This window comes from Ammospiza caudacuta, chromosome 10 (genome assembly GCF_027887145.1).
Source record: "Ammospiza caudacuta isolate bAmmCau1 chromosome 10, bAmmCau1.pri, whole genome shotgun sequence".
In the NCBI taxonomy this organism is placed as follows: domain Eukaryota; kingdom Metazoa; phylum Chordata; class Aves; order Passeriformes; family Passerellidae; genus Ammospiza; species Ammospiza caudacuta.
This window is the reverse complement of record NC_080602.1, coordinates 18,336,686-18,358,869: the sequence shown is the minus strand read 5'-3', so window position 1 is coordinate 18,358,869 and position 22,184 is coordinate 18,336,686. Positions and strand designations below refer to the sequence as shown.

The following is a 22,184-nucleotide window of genomic DNA, read 5'->3' as shown; positions in this document are numbered from 1 at the left end:
TGTCCTACAGACTGTGACAGCCCCCAGAGCCCGCTCTTCGTGCCCTGGCCACAGTGACAAACGTCCCGCTCCCGAGACGAGGAGCGAGCTCCGGCGGGCAGCAGCCCGTGGAGGCCGGCGGGGCACGGCGGGTAACGGCAGGTAACCCGGAGCGCTCTCCAGGGCCGGCCGTGCTGCTGGGCGAGGTCACCGCGTCTCCCTCCTCTCACACCGCCCCCGGAGCCACCCCAGCTCCGAGGCGGCTCCACGGCGTGTGGGTCTGCGTCCCCCGGCCGCCCCAGCGCTGCTGCCCCCGCGGGGCCCGCAGGACGGCGGCGGGGCCGGCCCGCACCCGCACGGCCCGAGCCGGCCCCGCGGCACGGATAGGGCCGTGACAGTCCCCGCCCCCGCGGGGAGCGGAGGCCGGCAGGAGGGAGGGAAGCGGGGAGGGAGGGACGCCGCCGGGTTCCGCCCTAGCAGCCATGGCCGCGTAGCGTCTCCTCGGCAGCCGCGCTCGGACATGGGCCTGCCCCGGGCCGGCGGGCGGAGGCAGCGAGTCCCCGCGGCGGTGAGTGCGCGGCCGGGGCGGCTCTGGGCCGGCGGGGAGCGAGGCCTGCGGGCAGGGGGACTCCGGCAGTGACGGGAGGGGCGGGCGCCCTTGGAGGATCCCGGGGCCCATCCCCGCCGTGCGGGAGGAGCGGCCCTCGAGGGGCTGCGGAGGGCAGGGAGCCGGTCTGGGCCGCGCGGGGAGGATCGGGCCTGGCCCGGCGGGGAGCCGGCGCTGTGACCTTGGGCAGCCCGCAGCCTCCCAGCCTTACCCGGCCGAGTGAGGAGCGAGCGGGGCCGGCGGAGCCGCGCCGAGCCCGCGAGCGGCCGGAGGAAGATGGCAGGGAAGCGGCGCTTCCCAGAGTGCCGCACTCCTGCGGCCGGCGAGCTGCGGTGTCATGGAGATCGCCACAGCCCGGCCGGGCCGCCGCAGCGCTATTGACCGCCCGCTCGGAAACTTGAAGGAGTTTTCTGCCTCCCTGTCACCTCCCCGGCTTCTTATCACCTCTGCTGTTTGCCTACGCCTTGCAAATGTTCATTTATCTAAATAACAAGTGGAACTGTTTGTGGTTTTACTTAGAATTACTGTCAAACTTCCTGCAGAAAATGCAGTGTATTTAAGAAACTTTATAGTGTGGGATGGTTGTCTGTCAAAGCGTTTTCTCACTGCGTGGACAGAGTCCCTGCGAGGCTTGGCAGTGCGGGCTGGTGCGGGTTCCAGCAGGGTACATGGCCCAGAGAGACCCGTGATGTGTTACTGCCCTGGAAACAGAACAGTGAAAGTTTGGGTACTCTCTGTGAGCATAATGAACTTGCCAGAAGAAGCCCCAATAGTTATAATCATCCTATGCACATTAGGTGACAGGACCAAGGCCTGTAGTATTAACAATACCTGGAAGAGAGCTGAAGGACTCCCAGAACTCAATATGCTGATTGATTGTGTAGTTCAGTCATTGAAAAATTCTCAGTCTCTACACTCAAAATTATAACCTTAAAGAAAACCAACTCTTGTGTACTAAGTGCAGACAGTACAGCTTAATTCTGAGAAAACTGAGTAATTTAATGCTCATGAGAAATCCATTTCTCACTTGCTCAAGTGCTAGAGAGGAAAATAAGTGAATAATACTTTATTACATACCTGAATTGGTGATGCACATTACTTGTGTCTATTTCTCAATGTGTTAGTGTGTTCATTGCTTGCAGTGTAACTGCTTCTGTGCATTGTTCTTCCTGTAGTCATTCCACTTAAAGCTTACTCACATCCTTAGTAAAACTGGCATGATAATTACATGTTGAAAAACCTGTTACCAACAGGTATGTTTCTCTGTCAGGGTAAAACTATCCATTCTAAGTATGTCAAATGCCTATAATCATACAAGCATGACTTCACTTATATTTTGGGATATTGGCCTTGTTTTCAGCACTCATAGGTATGAAAAAGGAGCCAGAGATAATACTTCTGCTGGGGGTAGAAAAGATCTCAGGTTTTGGGTTTGATCTTAATTTTTAAGATAAAAGTTGACAAACCTGAAATAGGTTGTTGCTTCTTCCTCATAGGGTCGACTAATAGTGGATTCAGTTGTTACAACTTTTTCAGTCCCTTCTATTCATGGTTTTATGATGCAGTTTTCTCTGATGCTGACTAGTTCCAAACTGCATTTGTGCAACTGGATTTTGCTGGATTCCTCCACTGAGACTAGGCCAGTTAGGAATCTGATATCTGCAAAAAAATTATGTTCAAAAACAGATGGCAATATTTATCAATGAAGGAGCTGATTTGGACTTTGAAACTATAGTCTTCCAAAGCTTGCTCAAAAATTAAGGAAATAAACCATGTTCATTTGAGTATGAGGAAAATTAAGGTAATGAACATCTTAAAACTTAGTAGAAGCTTAAGAAATTTTAAGGGTCCTTACAAGCTAAGACTGAGCAGTTGACAATGGTCAGTCTGTAGTAACTAAAATCCACTTGGGGCATTTGTGATGCATAAACCTGAAAATGTTAGTTACAGATCCAAAATTAAAATTCTGCATAGAAAATGTTTTAGAAACTGCAACTGAAACCTCATATCAACTTATCACATATGCTGTGTGTATTTCAATTAAGTATGTGGTTGAGAATTTGATTTTTTAAAAAGTTTAGAAAATGCTATTCCTTATCCGTTCTTTCTCATTTCACTGCAGCATATTGTATGAATTGTGATGTTGTGGGAGGTCAAAGGGTAATACTTCATTCATCAGCTACTGTGGTTAAAAGCTCATGTTTTTAAAAAAGTATAGAAATTTCTTATAATCAGAAAATAAAAGTTCAGCAGCGAACTTGCATGGCAGTTTAAAGACCTGCAGTTATAACTTAGTGACCATAAGAAAATGTGGAAAGACAATTTTTGTTTCAGGCCAAAGCTCAGAGGTGGCTTTTATTTACTAGCTCTGCATTTGTATAGATGATGTTCCAGAAGATCTGCCCTTTTCAAGGTGTGTCAGCAACACTTGAGAATTTACTGACATCATTAAATGGTTCATCTTGCACATAATCTTGAGCTTTTTTTGTTCATATGCACACAGCACTCTAATGCTATGTGCATATATTATTCAGACTGCGTATTTAGTTACAATATTCTGTCAGAACACAACCAAATGCTGCCACTTAAGATTAAGAAAATACTGGTTACATAACAGAGCAAACATTGAAGATATATTTGGAAAGGACTTAAAAGCTTCAAAGGAAAAGTCTATTTACAGTTCCATGGTGAAAAAAAAAAAGCCAGGTAAAGACATGCTCTGAAGGTAGAATGAGAGAAGCAATACTGAAATCTTCATAAGAGTGAGCCTCTCTTTATGAGGTTGCAAAAAGTATGTCTTTGTTTTAGGCTAAAAGGCTTTTGTACTGGAAAGGTCTTCTTTGTGGCAGGGAATGTCTGTGTTTTGTTTCTACTGCATGCAGTTCTAATGAATTATCTGCCTTGTTTTCAGCTCCTAAGTATCCCCCTGAAAGTTACAATTAGATGAATGACACATCATATACAAAAGACAAGGTTTTAAGATGAGTTAGGTATGGGATATGTTTTTAATTGTATGTATTAAAGATAGTATTTGAGGACTTCAGTACTTACGTTATAGAATTATCTGGAAATAAGTCCACTAAGAGAGGATTTTTAACAAACTTTTCAGTTTTAAAAAGCTGATACCTAGTTATCAAGGAAAATAGCAAGTACAGCATCTGTGTTGAAGCAGTAAGTTATTTTGCTGGATATTGTTTAGTCTGACCTTGGCTTACCAGACCTTAGACCAAAGGCTTGTGTTAACTCAGTGTTTTGTCTGATAACCAGTTCCCAGCCCAACAAGAGTCGGCCTGGCGATACTCTGTGCAGCAATGCTTCAGGGAATACAGCAGCTCTGAGCCTTGGGAATGATCCCATTCCCACCTTAGCCTCTCATTCTTGGCTGCACATTCCAGCTGCTGCCCTTGCACAAGCTGTGTCGCCTTTCTGCTTCTTCAGCAGGATGAATTGGCCCAAGAAGAGATTGGAGAAGTACCAGACCAGCATGAGAAAGAGGGAGGGAAATTGGGACTACCTCATTGAGTGGCTAATGATCAATTTGGTCAGGTGAAACTTCCCTCTGAGGTCACTGACAGGTTTTTTTTGGTCACACTTGATGCTGATCACATTGAGAGTGCAAGAGAAATGCTCTACCTTCATCTTGTCAAAAGCTATGTGGCTTTTCTCTACTAGGAAATAACTTCCTTGCTGATAGCATTTGAGTGTCTGTCTTCTACTGAGTCCCCCTTCATTCCTTCAGTATTGCTGACATCTGAATGTCTCCCCTCTTCCTTGTGAGGGAGCTCAGTTCCTCCCCTGCCACCCCCAAGGCTAAAATAAAATAGCTCACTGTGTACTAGATGCAAAGAGTTTTGGTAAGACTGTCTGCAGGAGACTTCCTGGACTTCCCTGTCTCAGATAACATGATGTAACAGTCCCTTGTGACCAAATTCTGCTTAACTCTTTCATGTCTGCCTGGAGAGCACTTCCAAATGAAAATGCAGAGTCAATGGCCCCAAGGGGTTGAAGACCTACAGAATGTCCAAGATGTTTCAGTAGACTTTAATGGTAGCAGCCTCCCTGTTCTCAGCTTATCTCTTAGCAAGACTTTAGAAGTCACTTTTCAGGGGGAGTAATGTGTATTTGCAGAGTACAGAGGAGTCAGCTATTTTTTGATAGTATACTTGCTGGCATTTCAGTAGAATAAATTTGCTGGATATGATGATTTTGAACATTCATGAGTCAGTATTTTTTTTTAAATTTTCCTGTTAGCATGGATATTGCTGAACATTCTTGATCAATTACATGAAGTGATTTCAAATAATTCTGTCACTTTGAAATATTAATTTATACTATTAATTGTTCAAACACTCTGCTAGCTCACATAAGGTGAGATGAATTAGGTAATAAACCTACACACGTAACTATAACTACTGTACTAAAAGGAATTGGAATATAATTTGGCTCTTCCTGCCTTTTTTCCTCCTCCAGAAAAATATTGGTAGAGACTTCTAAGAAGCTGTAACATCCTAGAAGGGACATAAGTAACAATATTAACATGCCTGCTGTGGCATCTGTACCTAAGGAGCTCTACCTCTCTACTTCATTGAAAGATCTCAACAAGAAGACAGAAGTAAAACCTGAAAAGACCAGTACAAAAAGGTATATATGTTATAATTGATTTTGAATTAATACTTAAAATATTTGTGGTTCCAGAACAAATTTGTTGAGGATCTAAATTTCCTTCGTTATTTCTGCTAGATACAAAATCTTCAATAGTCTTATATATGGCTCTCAGCTGTCACATTGGATATGCTTACTGCCTTCAGAAACCACTTGGCATACTGCCAAAACATGACTTGGACAGAGCACAATGCCCGTGAAAATCCACATACTTAGAGGAAAGGCTACATAAATGCAGACCTGTAAAAATGACAAAACCTTTAGCAAGTGTCTGAATGCTTTGCCTCTAGCATTTTTAGACAATCGATGATTTAATTTTGTCTTACTATAACTTCATTTTTCCTAGAAAGAAAGTTATTCTTAGAAGGGGAAAGTACCTTTTCCCATATCTCACTATGGTATTTAATAATGGAAGACTTTAAATAAGGCTGGTAAACAGACTAGCAAAGATAAACATTATTTGGAAGAACATGATTGCAATTCATAGTTAATGAAAGCTTGATATTAAGGTGATAAAAGCAAATGCTTAATATATGGGTGAAGTCTGTAAACACTTAAGATGGCATCTTGTAATGAAAAGGTGTTTGAGGACAAGTCAACAATTATGTGCTTTACTCCTCTTCTTTGCTTTCAGTTATGTGCAGAGTGCCCTTAAGATTTTCAAGGCAGCAGAGGAAAGCAGACTGGATGGAGATGAAGAAAAAGCTTACATCCTATACATGAAATATGTGGCTGTTTATAACCTTATTAGAAAGAGACCTGATTTTAAGCAGCAGCAGGTATAAAAGATTTCTGTCTGATCTCTTCTGCATTGGTCAAAGTATGAGAAGTACAGAGAATTACACTAAAACACATTCAAAGGATCACACTGATATTAAGTAAACTGTCTCACTTATGGTGTTATTTTTTTCTTTCTTGATTTTGAGAAGTCTGATGTTAATTTTTTTTACAGTTTTCTTTTTTATGTATGAACTATACAATTGTCAGATCTGTGAATATTTTTTCATGGAAAGGTATTCCCATAATTTTTATCAGTCAGACTTCTTTGGTGAAGTTGCCTTGTCTAGTCTTTAGACTAGACAAGTAAGACTTTAGTAAGTCTTAGACTTAGACTTTAGTCTTTCTTACAAACTCATATTTGAATGGAAAATGTTTTGATTCAAACTAGTTCTTTTTTTAGCATTAATATTATATCAGCTCTCCATACATTAGTGACTCTTGACATGCATAGAAGTAAGCATTGTTAAACTGCATATTTATATTATGTGATGCTTGTCATTTTAGGATTATTTTCATTCAATTCTGGGACCTACAAATTTAAAAAAAGCTCTTGATGAAGCTGAAATACTGTCAGACAGCCTTAAACTCAGGTATGTAATATAGTTGATGGCTAAGACATTATTCCTTTTACCTCGAGCCTGTATCTGTGCCAAGTGCAGATTTTCATGCTCTTTAGTAGTAAGCAATTGCACTTGAGCAAACCATAGGTACCTGAAACTCTTGAGAGCTTAAATTTATTTAGAAGTCTTTTACTAGAGATAATTTTCACTGCCACACACTCCAATAACTTGTCATTTTGTACACTTTCTGCTAATTCCTTGGTTTGTTGACAGTGCCTCCTGGTTTTGTTAATTGACTGATAAAAAGAAACCACAAGGTCTGAAGTACATACACAGGAGAGATGATCAAGAGCAATTTCTTCCTCAACCTTTCAACATAATACATTAATGAACATTCCTAATAATCAGATATGCTAAAAAGTCCCCCTAGTCTGGATGTAGTTTCCACTAAGAAATGCCAGGTTTTGATTCTTTAGCCACTTGCAGATATGTGTGTGGAATGCAGAGTTCTGCCAGTATGTAAATGAGCAGATGCTAATGGCCTTTTGGGTACCTGATTATCAGCTGACAAGTTATATCTTTGTGCCATAAGCCATGAAATTGTGTTAGTAAGAAGTTGTAAGGTAGGGTCTATCTTTCGGTGATATTTAGCACAGTAGTTCTTATTTCCAGCTTTCTCTGCTTCTTGCATCCTTAGCAACGTTCTCACTCTTTTAACTCTCTCTTTCTGCAGCTGGGCACATTTCCCTTCACAAGTGTCTTGTCCCAGCCCCTCCTCCCAAGTATTCTTGTGAAAGTGTATTTTATACCTCCAAAGTGCTAAATCTATAAAGTTAGTTTAGGTGAACTGTGAGTGTAGTTACATGCATGTGAAGACTGACTTCACAAAGATCTCATGACGCTGTGTATGAAACAATCTTTAGATTTTCTTTGTTTAGGTGAGTCTTACAATTAAACACAGCTACAAATTCACTCTTAAGAGTAAACATTGATAGAATCAGAGAAACCCAAAATGTAGAGACTTGTTGTTTAAGTAGCTTATGTCTTTTTATGAAAGGAACAGGGTTTTGGAGTTGATGCAGTAACTTCTAACTACTCTGGCAAAATGTGTAAATATTTAAAGGTAACAGAAATGAAACATGACTCCTGTGTAACTACAGAAGTAGTTTCAAGGAAATTATTTGTATAATTTCTTCCCCAGGCAGTAGGCCAGCAAATAGTTTGAATGTTAATTGTTAACTAAAAGTAGAGGTGATGAAACTTGTATAGGGGCAGGAATGCTTGCATGAATGACCTACTACGTGCTTCAGAGGTATAAATAGGAAATTGATGGGTAAATATTTTATACTGAGCAAATTAAACTAAAATCTGAAATATGCTTTAGTGTCAATAACTCCAAGTGGGAATAAAATGCTCAGTTCTAACTTATAATGCCTGTGCCAAATCAAGAAACCTGTTTAAAAATAAAATTGCAGACTTGCTGCCTCCTTCCTCTTAGTGGGCAATTAGTGCAGTAGACTTGGAGGTGGAATTTGAATGATCTAGGTTATTAACATACAGCTGTATTGTCATTGTTATTTTAACCCTCATTATACAACATCTGGTTAAAATGAGCACTTACTAGCACAATTCTGAGTTCATGTTTTACTTCTTGCTTCAGTCATCCAAATTGTTAGGTCAAACATTCTCATTTTGTTTTATGATACTAGTAACCCTTAAACTACTCAGTTATATTAAATATAAGTGAATACTATTGAGCAATGATGTGACTGTACAAACCTCCAGTGGGTGATCTGAAAACTGTAGTTTGGAGATCACTGCCTTACAATACCATGATTGTCCTTCCAGTGGTGAAAGGCTGGGAGGGTAATTTTCAAATCTGAGGCTTTATGAAAAGGACAGTTGTATGCAAGACCTCATTCCCCAAAACTCCTGAGTGAACACAGTTCTTGCATTGGTTTCCCTGTAGGCCCAGTGTTTGAAACAAGCACCAGGCACACAGGTGAGCACATCATGGAGTCAGCTTACATTCTGTAGGTGATTACTGTACAAGTAGTTCTGATCCAACTTCCAGAAAACGCAAATTTAGATATCTGAGCTAAATTACTCTTCACTGGCTCCATTGCAAAATGAAATAAAATACCTGGGATCACTGTTGTAATATATTGGAGTTTACCTTAAGTCACCAGTACCTACAGTTGTCTGTGGAAAGTGAAAAACATCCAGAGATACCATAACTAAGCATGACCCCAGGTTTGAAGAAAAAAATAACTTTACAATCAGTGGCTATGTAATAGGACTCAAATCAAGTTTTAACAATAAGAAAACCAACCCAAAAGTTGGAGAAATAAGACCACATAGTTAGGAAGAAATATGGAGTTTGTTGGAATACAAAAACTGGCAATACTTTAACTTTTTAAAATTTAAGTAATTCTTTTAAAGATTTTGACTGAAGACTTAGTGATTTTGATAATAATAATCCAAGGTTAGCCAAAACCACAATATTGAAAAAAGGTACTTTTTTCCCCCAATAGATACGAGGAAGCTGAAGTTCGGAAAAAACTTGAAGAGAGGGACAGACAAGAGCTGCAGAAAAAGCAAGAACCAAAAGATGACGGAAAGAGCTCAGCCAAAAACTCCTCAGAAAGTGCTGTGGATTCCAAAGGAAAAAGCCAAAGGGTAAGTGAAGATGTTTACAAACTCCAATTCAATCTGAATGTATAGTTTCAATTTAGTCTCTACTAGTAGCTATTTCCAGTTCAGAATCAAGGTGGGGGTTTTTTGAAGTAATGTACACTCTCCATAACCCTTCTTTGACATTTCTTTGGAATATGTGAAGTCCTAGTAGCCTCCAAGTCTTGTATAAGATAGACTGAGCTTTATGACTAAGTCAAATTCTGTTTTATGCCAGAATTAGCGCAAGAAATCCAAGGTAATGGTGACAAACTGATACTAAGGATAACATGTCTCCATTTTAGGGGAAGGTTGACTTTTTAGCAGTAGTGTGGAAACAATTAACACTTAATTCTCAACAAATACTTTAAGAATTTCTTCTGTTAGATGATGGTGTCCTAGGTTGTGTTACCTTTGTAACTGTTTTCTGTCTAGGCAGGGCAGCAACCTCAGTATCTTTTGAGTACATTTGTGAGCACATCTTCAGATGCAGGTCCCTTGTGCTGTGTTTGTTCCTGTGGCTTAACTGTCTGACAAGTTTCCTTCAGGCTCTGTGAGCGTCATTGTCTGTTGGCCACCTCAGTTCTCAGTATTACATGCTAATTTTTTTTTCCCCTTATACAGATTAATGGTGAGACAAAGCATTCACTGGAAAGAAAAGATCAGTCTGATAGCCTGAGTGGTAAGAGATGCAGTGCTTGCACAAATGTGAAAAAGATGTCTGTATGACTGTGCACTAATCACCTCACAGCTGCAGTCCTTCTCAGGAGTTATTTCACAGTTAAAATATTTTGATTAGATTCTAGTATCCTGCATTTCAGTTATAACAAATCAGTAATTCGTTAAACTCTGTATTAAAGCCTTCATTACTTCTCATAAACTTAGAGATCTGTAGTTAGTTTTTCAACTGTTCAGTAATGGAAGATGAACTGGTCCTGAATTGGTCAGGTTAGAGAGAAAAACAGCTCTACTGCTGATAGGCAAGGATGAAATATGACAGCTTACTCAGTTAAATACAAAATTTTTCCATTCTCCTTACAACCTTCTGCTTTTTGTTCCTGTAATGAGTATATGAAAATGTTCTCTGGAGTTCTTAAGAGGAATATCTGCAGCGTGTAGTTCACAAATGCTTGCCTATGTAGCTTGATTTAAATGAGACCACAGTACATTAAACTTGTTAATCACTGAAATATTCAGTATTGTCTAATCTAACAGGTCAGGTGCTGATAACTACAGCAGTGGGAGTAAAAGGCCCATGCTGTAATGTCTCACCTCCATGACTTTGTGGGACTTCTTAGTTCTGTTTCATCTGTTTGCAGTCTTGATTGCACCAGTCAGATACCATAGCCCTTCATAGCTATCTTCATTTATAATGTGGCTTCTTACATGTAATTGTTTCTCTCTTTCAAGGAGCAGTCACACCTGAGAGACTGTTTGCAATGATGTCAGACAAAAATATTGAATTGCTTATAATGGATGCTCGAAAATCAAAGGATTATCAGGAATCCTGTATTCCAAAATCCATCAGTGTCCCAGAAGAAGCTATCCATCCTGGGTAAGATATGATGTTAAATGAGAGTGAAATATTTAATTTTCTAAAAAAATACATGCTTTTAATCTTGTACACCTAGTGTCAGAATCCCTGCTGTAGATCAGTGGGTGAGATGTATCTGCACAGCTCTGTTCTTGCATGTACTGACTTCAACATAATGTATATTTATTTTATCCAAGCACATAAACATCTATAGATTATATATTGTTGGACAGAATGTTACTTGTACATGAATCTTTAAATGCATGTTAATTCATTTCAGAGATACTGCTTACCTGATTGAAGCTAGACTCCCGGAGGAGTCTAGGGATGCATGGAAGAGGAGAGGACAGTTCCATTATGTTATACTGCTAGACTGGTTTAGTTCTGCTGAAGACTTAAAGCTGGGAACAACTCTACAGAGCCTGAAAGATGCACTTTTTAAGGTTGGCAAATTTCATCTTTTAATTCATTAATTAATTCATCTTAGTAAATAAGGCCTTGAAGCACTTATATTTAATGACACTTGGTTGAGTTTTCAAAGCCCGCTTGTTTTGATAGCAGAAGTGTAGTTTGAAGTTTCATACTGTACTCTAGTAGATGACAGTATAATTTATTAAACAGGTAAACAGCAGAATGATTCAACTCACTTCCTCAACAAGCAGCTCATCAACTTACAGTTCTTTGGGAAAATACTTTTAGTCCTGTTTCCCAGGAACAGTCACCTTCTCTCCCATATTAGCAACAGTAATTCCTTATCCCTGGAAACTGGTTGGCCACCTACATTGCAGTCCTATCAGCCAGGTACTTCCCACAGTGGAGGGGCTGCAATGAAGGAGGCTCCAGAAATATTTTCAGCAAAGTTCACTTTTCTGCATTTTTGAATATGACTTTTAGGTAAACATTAATTTAAATTTGAGTTTCATCAGTGCAGGAAGCTTATAGACTCCACAGTGAGCAGACGCCCAACATTCGAGTCAAATTCTCTGTGGCTGTGTTGCCCCTCCTCTGTACAGTGGTGGCTCTTATGAAAGACTGCAAATCTTTCTGTTACCTTGACATTCAGCACTGGGGTTCAGAGATAGTTCAGCAATTCTCCTTCTTAATTGCTTTAGAGACTGTTCTCTAGACTGTCTTGTTCATGTACTAGTACTGAACAAGTACTGAGGACAGCAGGAGGAGGGCAGTCTGAACCCTGAACTCTCAAGGGGTTTCAGAAAGTCAATGTTATGCTTTCTAAATCACTAATCCCTCAGCAAACATACCAGATAAGAAACTGAAGCAAATACTGTAATAAAAATACTTTTCTGCATGGAGGATTGTTATGTGAAGTAGCAGTAAGTGGTTCTTTCTCTACTGGAAATACTCACACCCTGTTGTAGGCAGAGCCAGGAACCCAACTGTGCTGGGCATTCTCCAAACACAGAGAGGATCCCTATTTTTGCAACCACTAATTCTTGTTTAAAAATATCAAAAAACAATCTCTCAATGTCTAGGCACAGGAATTTAAACAACACTATTAAGCTGTAAAAGTTTACTTTCTATTTTTAAATCAATTAACTTTAAACTTTTTTTCCATGCAGTGGGAAAGCAAAACCATCCTGCAGAATGAACCTTTAATTCTAGAGGGAGGTTATGAAAACTGGCTCCTTTGTTTTCCCCAGTACACAACAAATGCTAAAGTAACTCCACCCCAGCATGGCAGGACTGAAGCAGTGACTGTTTCTTGTAAGTACAAAGGATAACACTCCAGCAAGCATTTGTACTTACTGGATGAGTCTTTCATTCATTCAGGTGTTTTTAGGAAAGTCTTGTTATGGCTAAAAGCTAAATTTTGGATTGGAATGGAGGGTTTATTTTGCTTTTGTTTTGAGAATTCTCTTATGGTTCCCTCCTGTCCCCCCTCCTGCAGTGGATTTTACATATCCATCTCTGGAAGAGCCAGCTCCTGTGCTACCCATTGTTGCTGAAAATGAAGAAATGGGAGATAGTTTGGAAGAGAGACTAAAATCACTTAACAGACCAAACATACAAGATGCTGCTGTTCCAAAATCTGACAGTTCTTTTGTAGTTAATCCCATGTCAGTTACAAGAAGTATCCCTGAGGTAAGCTTTTTTACCTGTTCCTTTTTTTCAGTTAGTATATGGTTAATGTGGTAGAGACCCACCACACCCAGAACTCGAAATCCACAAGTAAACATACCCAATACATTTGTTTAAGCCTTGTACATGAGTATATTGGTACAGAGACTCTTGGTGGTCTGTGAAGCTGTGGTAACTGATCTACAGAATTATATGAAACTAAATACACTCAACAGAATAGCAGAACTTTCATAAATGTTTTTACATGAGCATGTGAGAAATTCAAGGCCAGCAACTGATCACTAATTCAGAAAGTTTATAAGTAACCTTTCTACTTAAAGCAACATAGGATGAAATACAGAGAGGACAAGCCATGGTTTACCTTAGCTGTTCCCCAGGTCTGATTTCCAGCCACTGCATCTTCATTCAAATAATAAAACATTTAGGTGTTTTGTCACTCTGGGTCCAGTAGTGAAAGTATAGGAATTTGTTTCTTCCTTTCATGTGAATAAGACTTTATAAAAACACCTTTGCAGAATTCTTACACTAAAATAGTACTTACCTTAGTAGACATGGCTAAAAGCTCTTCATTTTCTAGATGCAGCCTTTAATATAGATCTCATTTAAGAGACTCTATACTGTAAAATTTAGAGATCTTAGTTCTGTTTGTCCCTGAACCAGATGAGCTTTTATTTCTTCAGAGCACTCACTCCAGCCTCAAAAACAACAACAGTTGAGCATAAACCATTCTTAAATACCCCTTCCCATCAAGCAGATCTGCCTTAAACATGTGCTTTGTCACATGATTGAGAGGGCCAAGCCCAAATTAGGCTGCCTGATTGCCCCAAAATGTTTACCTTTGAAAGCTCAAAAATAGAGGGTTGTGGTAATCAGTACATAATGCTGTCCTTATGGTTCTTCAGGGCTTGTTTATTAGTTCGCACCTGGAATGAATACCTAATTTTACTAACAAGCAGTTTGAATGAGAAGATTTAATAAAATTGAAAGATATCTCTCTCTGGCAGAAGTCAACTTGATATAATCTTTATTCTCTTACAAATCTCACTTAGGAAGAGCTTAGCAAAGAGAGTAGAGGTAGCTGTAGTGAATTGTTCTGCACTCTGTGTTCTGCACCTGTGTTACAGGTGGATCGTTCTAAAAAGCCTTCACTAAAAATCCTCAGTGAAAACAGAGCAAAACCTGCAAGTACAATCAGTGACAGCCAGTCTGGTGAGAGTGGAAGAATAGTTCCAGACCGCTCCACAAAGCCTGTGCATGATGGAAGGAGCACTCTGACAGAAGAAGAAAAAAGTCGGGTCCATGCAGAAACTGCTGCTCTGTTAGAGAAAAACAGACGGGAAAAGGAACTGCGGGAGAGGCAGCAGCAGGAACAGAGAGAGAGGCTCAGGAGAGAAAAAGAAGAACAAGAACGAAAGGAAAAAGAACAAAAACAAAAGGCAAAAGAGGAACAGAAGGAGAAGGAACACAAAGAAAAGCTACAGCAATCAAAAGAGGACAGAGAGCAGAAGGAGAGGGATGAAGAAATAAAAAGAGAGCAGGAGGAAAAGGAACAAGAAAGAGCACACAGAGAAGCAGTAGAAGCAAAAAAGCAAAATAAAAATGAACCAGAAAACATTGGTGCAAAAAGGATTGAGATTGACAAAATATCCATGGAAGAAAGAGAAAAGGGAACTCGAACACCAGAAACACAGAAACGGGCACTGGGTGATGCATCTCAGACCTTTGTGACTGTTCCAGGCAAGGTTAGTGAAAAGAAAATCATCATCACATGTTGAAGTAGTTATGCACTTAAATCATTCTGAATAGTCCAGTTTTAATCTAGCAATTTGAAATACATAATTGGATGTGTACTTAGACCACATTTTACATAAAAGTAGAGGACAGAGTTAAAACCAAGACACAAATAGATTTTTTTTCCCCAAGACAAGCTTGTTTCTTTCTTGTAGGAGGGCAGCATGTAATCCCCACGGGATAACAAAACTTCCCACTCACATGTAGCTAGAAGAGATGATGGTTCATAGACTGCAACCCTCTGTTTCAAAAATAGAAGCCTGGTGGTATTTAATCTCTTGTGCCAGCTTGGTCCTGTATGTGATGTTAAGGACACAATGGTGTCATAAGGAACTCTTTAGTGCCCCCAGCTGTAGAAACACTGACAGAACAGGATTTCGTTACCTGGCACAGGAAGCAAAGCAACATCCTCATCTAGGATTTTTGCTGAAAACAGTCCGGTTCCAAACCTTGGGGGGAAGGGAGGAGAGTCACAATTCTTTCTTTCTTCATTCTTGAAAAAAACTGCAAAATTTCTCAATGCACAAATCAACTGATCATAGAACAGGAGCCACTTGCAAGTTAACAATGGAAAAGATGTCTTTACAACCACTTCTCAAGAAGCTGAATTAGGATATTTTTCTCTGCTTTTGTGATTGCAGTTGTGATTTGATCATATTCTGATGTTTGTTTAATCCAGATGCACAAAAAAGCAAAAATAAATCTTCCTGTGCAAATTTAGCACAGTCATTCATGAGCTTTTGACTGACAGAGAAACGTCACATAATCCCAAAATGATGGCCTATGATCAACCAAATTCATGTTGGCTTCACAGTTTGCCTTTTCTATGGAGCGGTTTGATAAGTGAGGAGTGAAAGGGAAAAATGCCTGAAGTTTAACAACAAATTATAAACCCCACAACTTTTAGGGTGGGAAGTAGCATGGGTGGAATTTCTGCATTTTATTTCTGAGCTGTTGAAACTACAGAACAAACTGTAATGCAACATTCAGTTTCAAAAACTATTCCAGTGAATTGCCTAGAGTATGCAGAAGGAATAAAAATCACCTGCTTTAACCACTTTGTTGTGGTACATGCATTTAACAACCAAAAAAGAAAGAGTAATTCTGCTTTATCAGCATTCTTTACTGACATGCCAGATGAAAACTGAAGCCTTCTTTCAAAATCTTTTGCAGCAAATGGGGGTTAAAGGACAACCAGACAGTGAAGCTCAAAAGCCAGGACCCCTTAGAGAGGATTCTGAACAAGATACTGAAAGACTTAAAGTAAATACAAATGTATTGTATGTAGTCAAAATAATTAAGCACAGATGCTTTATGATTATTGTGTTAAACTCCATTTCATTTCATTTCAATGACTTTATTTAAAGTCACCATCTTAAGACTATGCCATGTTCACAGTGTTCATTTGCTTTTTTGCACTTGTCATATTTGAATGAAAAATACTTGAAACTTCCATTAGAAGTCTTGATGTGTTTCTGGTGGCACTAACAAACATTCTCCATGCATTCATCATCTCATGCACACACCTTCAGGTGCTACTTTAAGAGAGAAAAAAGCTCAGCCTTATGAATTTAACAGAAGCATATACTCCTACTGTTTCCTGATTCTTCAGGGAAAAAATTGAGTTTTGTGACTTTCATGAGACTAAATGGTTGGTTTGTTTCTTGTTTTTTTGGAATGTGTCAGCAAATGTTTTGTTTAGGTTCCTGTGTTTTTTGTTTAGATTGAGCAATAGAAAATACTAAATTACCATTACAATACATTTTATTTCTATCTGTAATCAAGGATTTATTGTACTGTTTGCACTGAATCATGTAGCTCCATAGAGAAGTCACAGGCAGCTCGTTGCTGTGCATAGGGAACTGTACATACCTTACTTTTCTCTTTGTTTATTAGTCCCAGCGGGAGCCATTAATGAGAGCACGAAGTGAGGAAATGGGAAGGATAGTCCCAGGGCTGCCTGCAGGTTGGGTAAAGGTAACTCCTTCTGAAATGAAAATCAAACTGTTCTGTGTCGTTTTGTCCTGTATTTCAGTTGTGTCTTACTTCTAAGTTAGATCTTGTTTCATTTTTTTTTACTCCCCTTTAACTTCCACACATTTACTTTCTGAATTTTAATATTATTTGTAATGAAACTAGGACAGTTCATCTGCTGTTCCTGGTTTTTGCTGTTTAATAGGCATTTTGGTGAAAATTCCCCTTCTACTAAATTTAATCCATTGAATGTTGAGGCCAGTCACAACTTAATATCCCAATGTCTGAAAACCTCGTGCTGTTGTTAATAGGTAAGTTAATGATGGATTTTCTCTTGAGTTTGAAACTATTTGGTTTTTTTTCCCCAAGTTCCTGGATGACATCACTGGAACCTATCGTTACTATCACTCTCCAACCAACACTGTTCAGATGTACCCACCAGAAATGGCTCCTGCAGCCACTCCTCCATCCACCCCTCCCACGCGCAAAGCCAAGGCGAAGGTGGCAGCTGAGCGGGAGAGGGAACACTCCAAGCTCAAGCGCTCCTACTCGTCCCCAGATATCACCCAGGCCATCCAGGAGGAAGACAAGAAAAGAATTCCTGTCACTCCTGCAGTCAATCGTGACAATAAGTATGTTTGTTTGATAACTTAGATCACAGCTCAGGCAGTATGACAGCACAAAGGACTTTCTTTGTGTTTAACCAGCTGAAATTCCTTACTGTTTTCTAAGTGGGTTTGAAAGGATGCATGAGTAATAGACTGAAATTTCATTGCTAGAAGTTCAATGTATAGAGCAGTTCTCTCATCATAGTTATGTATTAGCAGGAATTTCAGAGGTTACAGTCTATTAATTGGATGACAGTTGCTTTTTAAGTTCTGTTATTTGTGTTATCATACTAAAAGTCTGTCTTCTGACAGTTTGTGAAATGCAAGTTTTCACATTTTAGACTGTATTAAACAGCTAATTCTTCATCTGAATTAAAGAAATAAAGGAAGAAAATATATCAGTCTCACAGCTGATGGTGCCTAAAACTCAGCCTCATTATAAGCCAGTGTATATGGACTACTCACTGTTGCACTGGCTGGTTTTGAGTGCCCTAAATGATGGTGTTTGGTGCCAGGATGGTCCAATCCCTGTGGGTGGTGGGGTGAGGTGTGCTGTCTGTTGGTTTATGTGAACAACTTTATCAAGTCTGAAACTCCTAAAAAATAATTTTTTGCTTATAGACCTGCGTGTTACACTAAAGCAGAAATTTCCAGGCTCTCTGCATCGCAGATTCGCAATCTCAATCCCGTGTTTGGGGGATCGGGACCAGCTCTGACAGGACTTCGTAATCTAGGGAACACTTGCTACATGAATTCCATATTGCAGTGTCTGTGCAATGCACCTCACCTGGCTGAGTATTTCAACAGAAACTTGTATCAAGCTGATATTAACAGGTAACAATCTCTCACCTGCCTTTATACTTGCCAATTCAAGAAGATCAGAGGCTGTTTGTTTTTTTATGTAGGAGGCAAATGGTAACTTTTGGACACCTTGACATTTTCAAAATTCATTTGTGTCACTAAACAGGTTTTACTGGACTATGATAATTAAATTATGGTCACCACATTCATAAAATACATGTGTCCTAGAGTCTTTTAAAACCAAACTGAATATTTAAATAGTTCACAAAACATACTGTACCTTCCATCTGGAATATGGTACCAAATTACAGGGCTGACATAGATGATAATTTAACTCAGTCTAATAGCCAGTTTTCCTTAGTCTAAAGAAATATTTTAAAATTGGGATCATGTTTTGAATTAAAAATATTCATATTAAAACCCAGTTATTTGAACGGCTCAGATTTTTTTTGTTTCTTATTTTATAGGTCAAATTTCCTGGGGCATAAAGGTGAAGTGGCTGAAGAGTTTGGTGTAATAATGAAAGCTTTATGGGCAGGACAGTATAAATATATCAGTCCAAAGGACTTCAAAATTACAATTGGGAAAATTAATGACCAATTTGCAGGATATAGCCAACAGGACTCCCAAGAATTGCTTCTCTTTCTAATGGATGGCTTGCATGAGGACCTAAATAAAGTAAGCAGTACACTTAAAACAAATTATATATCTGTCAGAAGATCAAGAGAAATTTTTAAAATACTTTCCTATTCCATAAGATTATGGTACTTCAACCTTGTATAGAAAGAAATGTGATTATTCAGAATTAAAGTAGGAATTCTGAAGTAGTAGGAATAAGGTGGTGGAGTGAGTCATAGAAGAAGCCTCACTAGACAAGAACTGGATGGCAGCACTGACATGTTTAAGTATTCTTGTGAATAATCAATCATATGCTTGCCTGTGTGAGATTTCTTACTTACATATATGTTAATATATTGCTGTGGTATTTAAACTTCTGCTATCCAGGCTGACAACAGGAAAAGATACAAGGAAGAAAATAATGATCACCTGGATGACTCAAGTGCAGCAGAAATAGCCTGGCACAAACACAAGCAGCTCAACGAGTCCATCATTGTGGCGCTGTTCCAAGGGCAGTTCAAATCCACCGTGCAGTGTCTGACGTGTCACAAGAGGTCCCGAACCTTCGAGGCTTTCATGTATCTGTCATTGCCACTTGCATCCTCCAGCAAATGCACTCTGCAGGTATGGGCAACTGGAGAGAAACTGCTCCTGTAGTGCAAACTGCCACTTGATTGTGATGCTGCTGCTGCTCACCCTCTGCTTGAAGGGGTTGGTCAGCATTCTGCTTAATTTGCATTGACCTGAAACGTGAACAGAACCGAATCTGCACTTTTTTTCAATTCTTCTAAAGTTTAAAGAAATAGGTCATCCCTTAAGTTTTAAGTTAGAAGCAGGATGGAAATACTGAAGCTGCAATAGCAGCATGTATATTACTTGCTTTGGTAGGTCACAGTGTAAGTATTCTGTGGTTTTAAACAAAATATTGTCTACATTTTGAAGGACACTAATTAATATCTGCAGTAAAACTTGCTTCCACACATAGATTTAAGTCACTTTTCCTCAGTGAAATGTAGGATGCAGATAACCAATGCAGGTTAACAACCAAATGGGAAACAAGCATTTTTGTTATACTTGCAAAAACACCTACCATTCACAGTCTCTGTATTTTGTTTTAGGAATGCCTTAGATTGTTCTCCAAAGAAGAAAAGCTCACTGATAACAATAGATTTTACTGTAGCCATTGCAAAACTCGAAGGGATTCTTTGAAAAAAATAGAAATTTGGAAATTACCACCTGTGCTTCTTGTGCACTTGAAACGGTAAGGAAATGGTGATTGGTGGATATTACTTGGGATTAAAAGACCAGGCTTTGATGGAACTGGATTGTTCCATGGCAGTGGCTGAGCATTTTACCTTAGAGAAGGTCACAGATACATTACCAGTTGTAATGTTGCAAGAATTTGATTTTCATCTGGTGCTTCTTTTATAAGGCTGTAACTACCAAGGCACTTTCACAAGTGATCTCTTGTTATTTTTGCTAAGAGACACATGAGCAAATGTTAACAGAACTGGGGGCTTAAGTTGAGATCACATCCTGGTTAAAAACAGGGAAAACAAACATGCTTAATACAGTGGAATAGCTTGTGAACAGCCTGTAGCTTTTCATGGTGCTTTTTAATTCTCTAGATTTTCCTATGATGGAAGATGGAAACAAAAGCTTCAAACTTCAGTAGATTTTCCACTGGAAACTCTTGACCTCTCTCAGTATGTTATTGGTCCAAAGACTTCCTTGAAGAGATACAATCTGTTCTCAGTATCGGTGAGTAACCAGTCACATTTCAAACTCCAGCTGCACTTTATGCCAGGACTCAGGGTGGCCTGTGTGATTCAGCCAGGCTGCATTGTAGTTACAGATTAAGTTGCATTCTGAAAAAGAACAATTTAGTAAAAGTTTCACATTCTAGATTATTTCCCTAAGCAGGGAAAAAATGGCAGCTTTGAAGGCCACTAACCCTTGCCTTACATTCACAGAATCATTACGGTGGGCTGGACGGGGGGCACTACACAGCCTACTGCAAAAACGCTTCAAAACAGCGCTGGTTTAAGTTTGATGACCACGAAGTGTCCGAGATCTCGGCGTCCTCGGTGAAGTCCTCAGCTGCTTACATTCTCTTTTATACTTCCTATGAACAGCGAGCAGTAGACATGGCCACGTAAAGGGATGTGGCTTAAGGAAACTGGTTTTCTTTCTTCAAGAGCAAAGTAGGCCTGGGAATGCACACAAATATGCAGAAGTGCAGCAGACACAGTCACTGGAGTGGGAGGAGCAGGGTGTCTGCCAGCAGGGCTCGCTGGGGCCGTGGCAGTGCTTCACAGTCAGACTGATGGGCAATGCTTGTGGTCATACTGCCATCTGTGGAACCATTTACAAGCATACTTGCATTACTGTTTATTTAAAAAAGAACTATATTTTTAGTCTGCTCCAAGATTAAATTCTAGCTTAGTCATCTGAAATCCTTTAACAAGTAGTTTAAAATGTCTTAAAATCCCAAGGCATATCTTGGTTTATTTTTTTCTTTCACTGTTAATGGCCTTTTCACATTTCTAACCTTAAGCTTGACTCTACTGTGAATACTCTAGAACGATGTAAACAGTTAGGAATGTAAATGTACATATTGATTGCATACTTGCACATCAGAATTATGTATATAATAAAATGTTGTCCTTTTTGTGAGAATCTCTAAAACTCAGAGGATTGCATTTATTTGCCAGCTCTAAGTAATTGCAACACTACTTAAAAAAGCAGAGCTGTATTATTTTTTCTGTTAGCTTTTGTCAATATTTGTGCACTTCAGAGTTATTCTAAACAATATTTTCCTTTTTAATTTTTTAATATAAATTTTCATGTACACATGCATTAAAAACCTTAATGAAGAAATTATTTAAAAATATATCCTGTTAAATGTATGTTTGGGTTTGGTTTTTCATTCTCAGCTGTTATGTAATGATCAAGATTGTACATAATAACAATCTGACTCATACTCACACAGTTTAAAGGTTCTCCAGATAAAAATACTGTTTTGCATAGAGCTGATTAGTTTAAAAACTTCTTTTAGTTGCATCTTACATATTTCTCTGCTATGGATTAGGGTTAGTTTTCCTTTTCTGATAAGGTTGGTATTCAAAAGTCTTACATTCTGAGCTTTTACCTGTCTGTGTCTGTCTTGCTGGTGGAATTAAGACCAATACTGATTGTTTTCCAGAAGCTTGCAAGCTGCAAACAAGTTTGAAGTGCTGGAGAAACAAAAATGACATCAGTAGAGCAATGCCTTTTTTTTTCTTCTGTATTAATGGTCACTCCATCCTCTCTTCTGTAGCACAGTCTGGTCTGGTTGTGTGCTTTCACTTTGGTATCCTTCTGTTAGTTCCTGAAAGGCAGCTTAGAACAACCTACTATACTTAGCCAGCAGAAAAACAAGAATTTCCAAGTAAGTGCATCTGTGTGCTCAAGATCCATGTTGTTTTGAGGGGTGCAAGAAGGGTGTCATGGAAAAC

The 22,184-nt window shown here is 39.4% G+C and overlaps 1 protein-coding gene across 2 annotated transcripts; it reads left to right on the top strand.

Annotated features, from left to right (window-relative positions):
* Nucleotides 1-444: 444 nt before the first annotated feature.
* USP8 (ubiquitin specific peptidase 8) lies at nt 445-21,596 on the top strand. 2 transcript variants are annotated; one of them, XM_058811339.1, is made up of 20 exons: nt 445-547; nt 5,057-5,227; nt 5,883-6,027; nt 6,533-6,618; nt 9,123-9,267; nt 9,886-9,943; nt 10,672-10,816; nt 11,076-11,238; nt 12,376-12,520; nt 12,705-12,898; nt 14,020-14,637; nt 15,860-15,949; nt 16,583-16,663; nt 17,030-17,292; nt 17,890-18,102; nt 18,537-18,747; nt 19,075-19,311; nt 19,806-19,948; nt 20,316-20,448; nt 20,661-21,596. In XM_058811339.1, the coding sequence occupies exons 2-20, from the start codon at nt 5,124-5,126 to the stop codon at nt 20,844-20,846; spliced, it is 3,360 nt and encodes a 1,119-aa protein (XP_058667322.1). In that variant the 5' UTR covers nt 445-547; nt 5,057-5,123; the 3' UTR covers nt 20,847-21,596. The 2 variants fall into 2 exon arrangements, with proteins under 2 accessions (XP_058667322.1, XP_058667324.1); XM_058811341.1 differs by lacking the exon at nt 15,860-15,949.
* Nucleotides 21,597-22,184: the final 588 nt, after the last annotated feature.

What these genes read in the sequence shown, in the direction of transcription:
- USP8 (XM_058811339.1), top strand. Translation starts at nt 5,124, where the DNA reads ATGCCTGCTGTGGCATCTGTACCTAAGGAGCTCTACCTCTCTACTTCA. An exon ending in TCAGTCTGATAGCCTGAGTG is followed by an intron (nt 9,944 to 10,671) that starts GTAAGAGATGCA and finishes CTCTCTTTCAAG; the next exon opens with GAGCAGTCACACCTGAGAGA. An exon ending in TGAAGCAGTGACTGTTTCTT is followed by an intron (nt 12,521 to 12,704) that starts GTAAGTACAAAG and finishes CCCCTCCTGCAG; the next exon opens with TGGATTTTACATATCCATCT.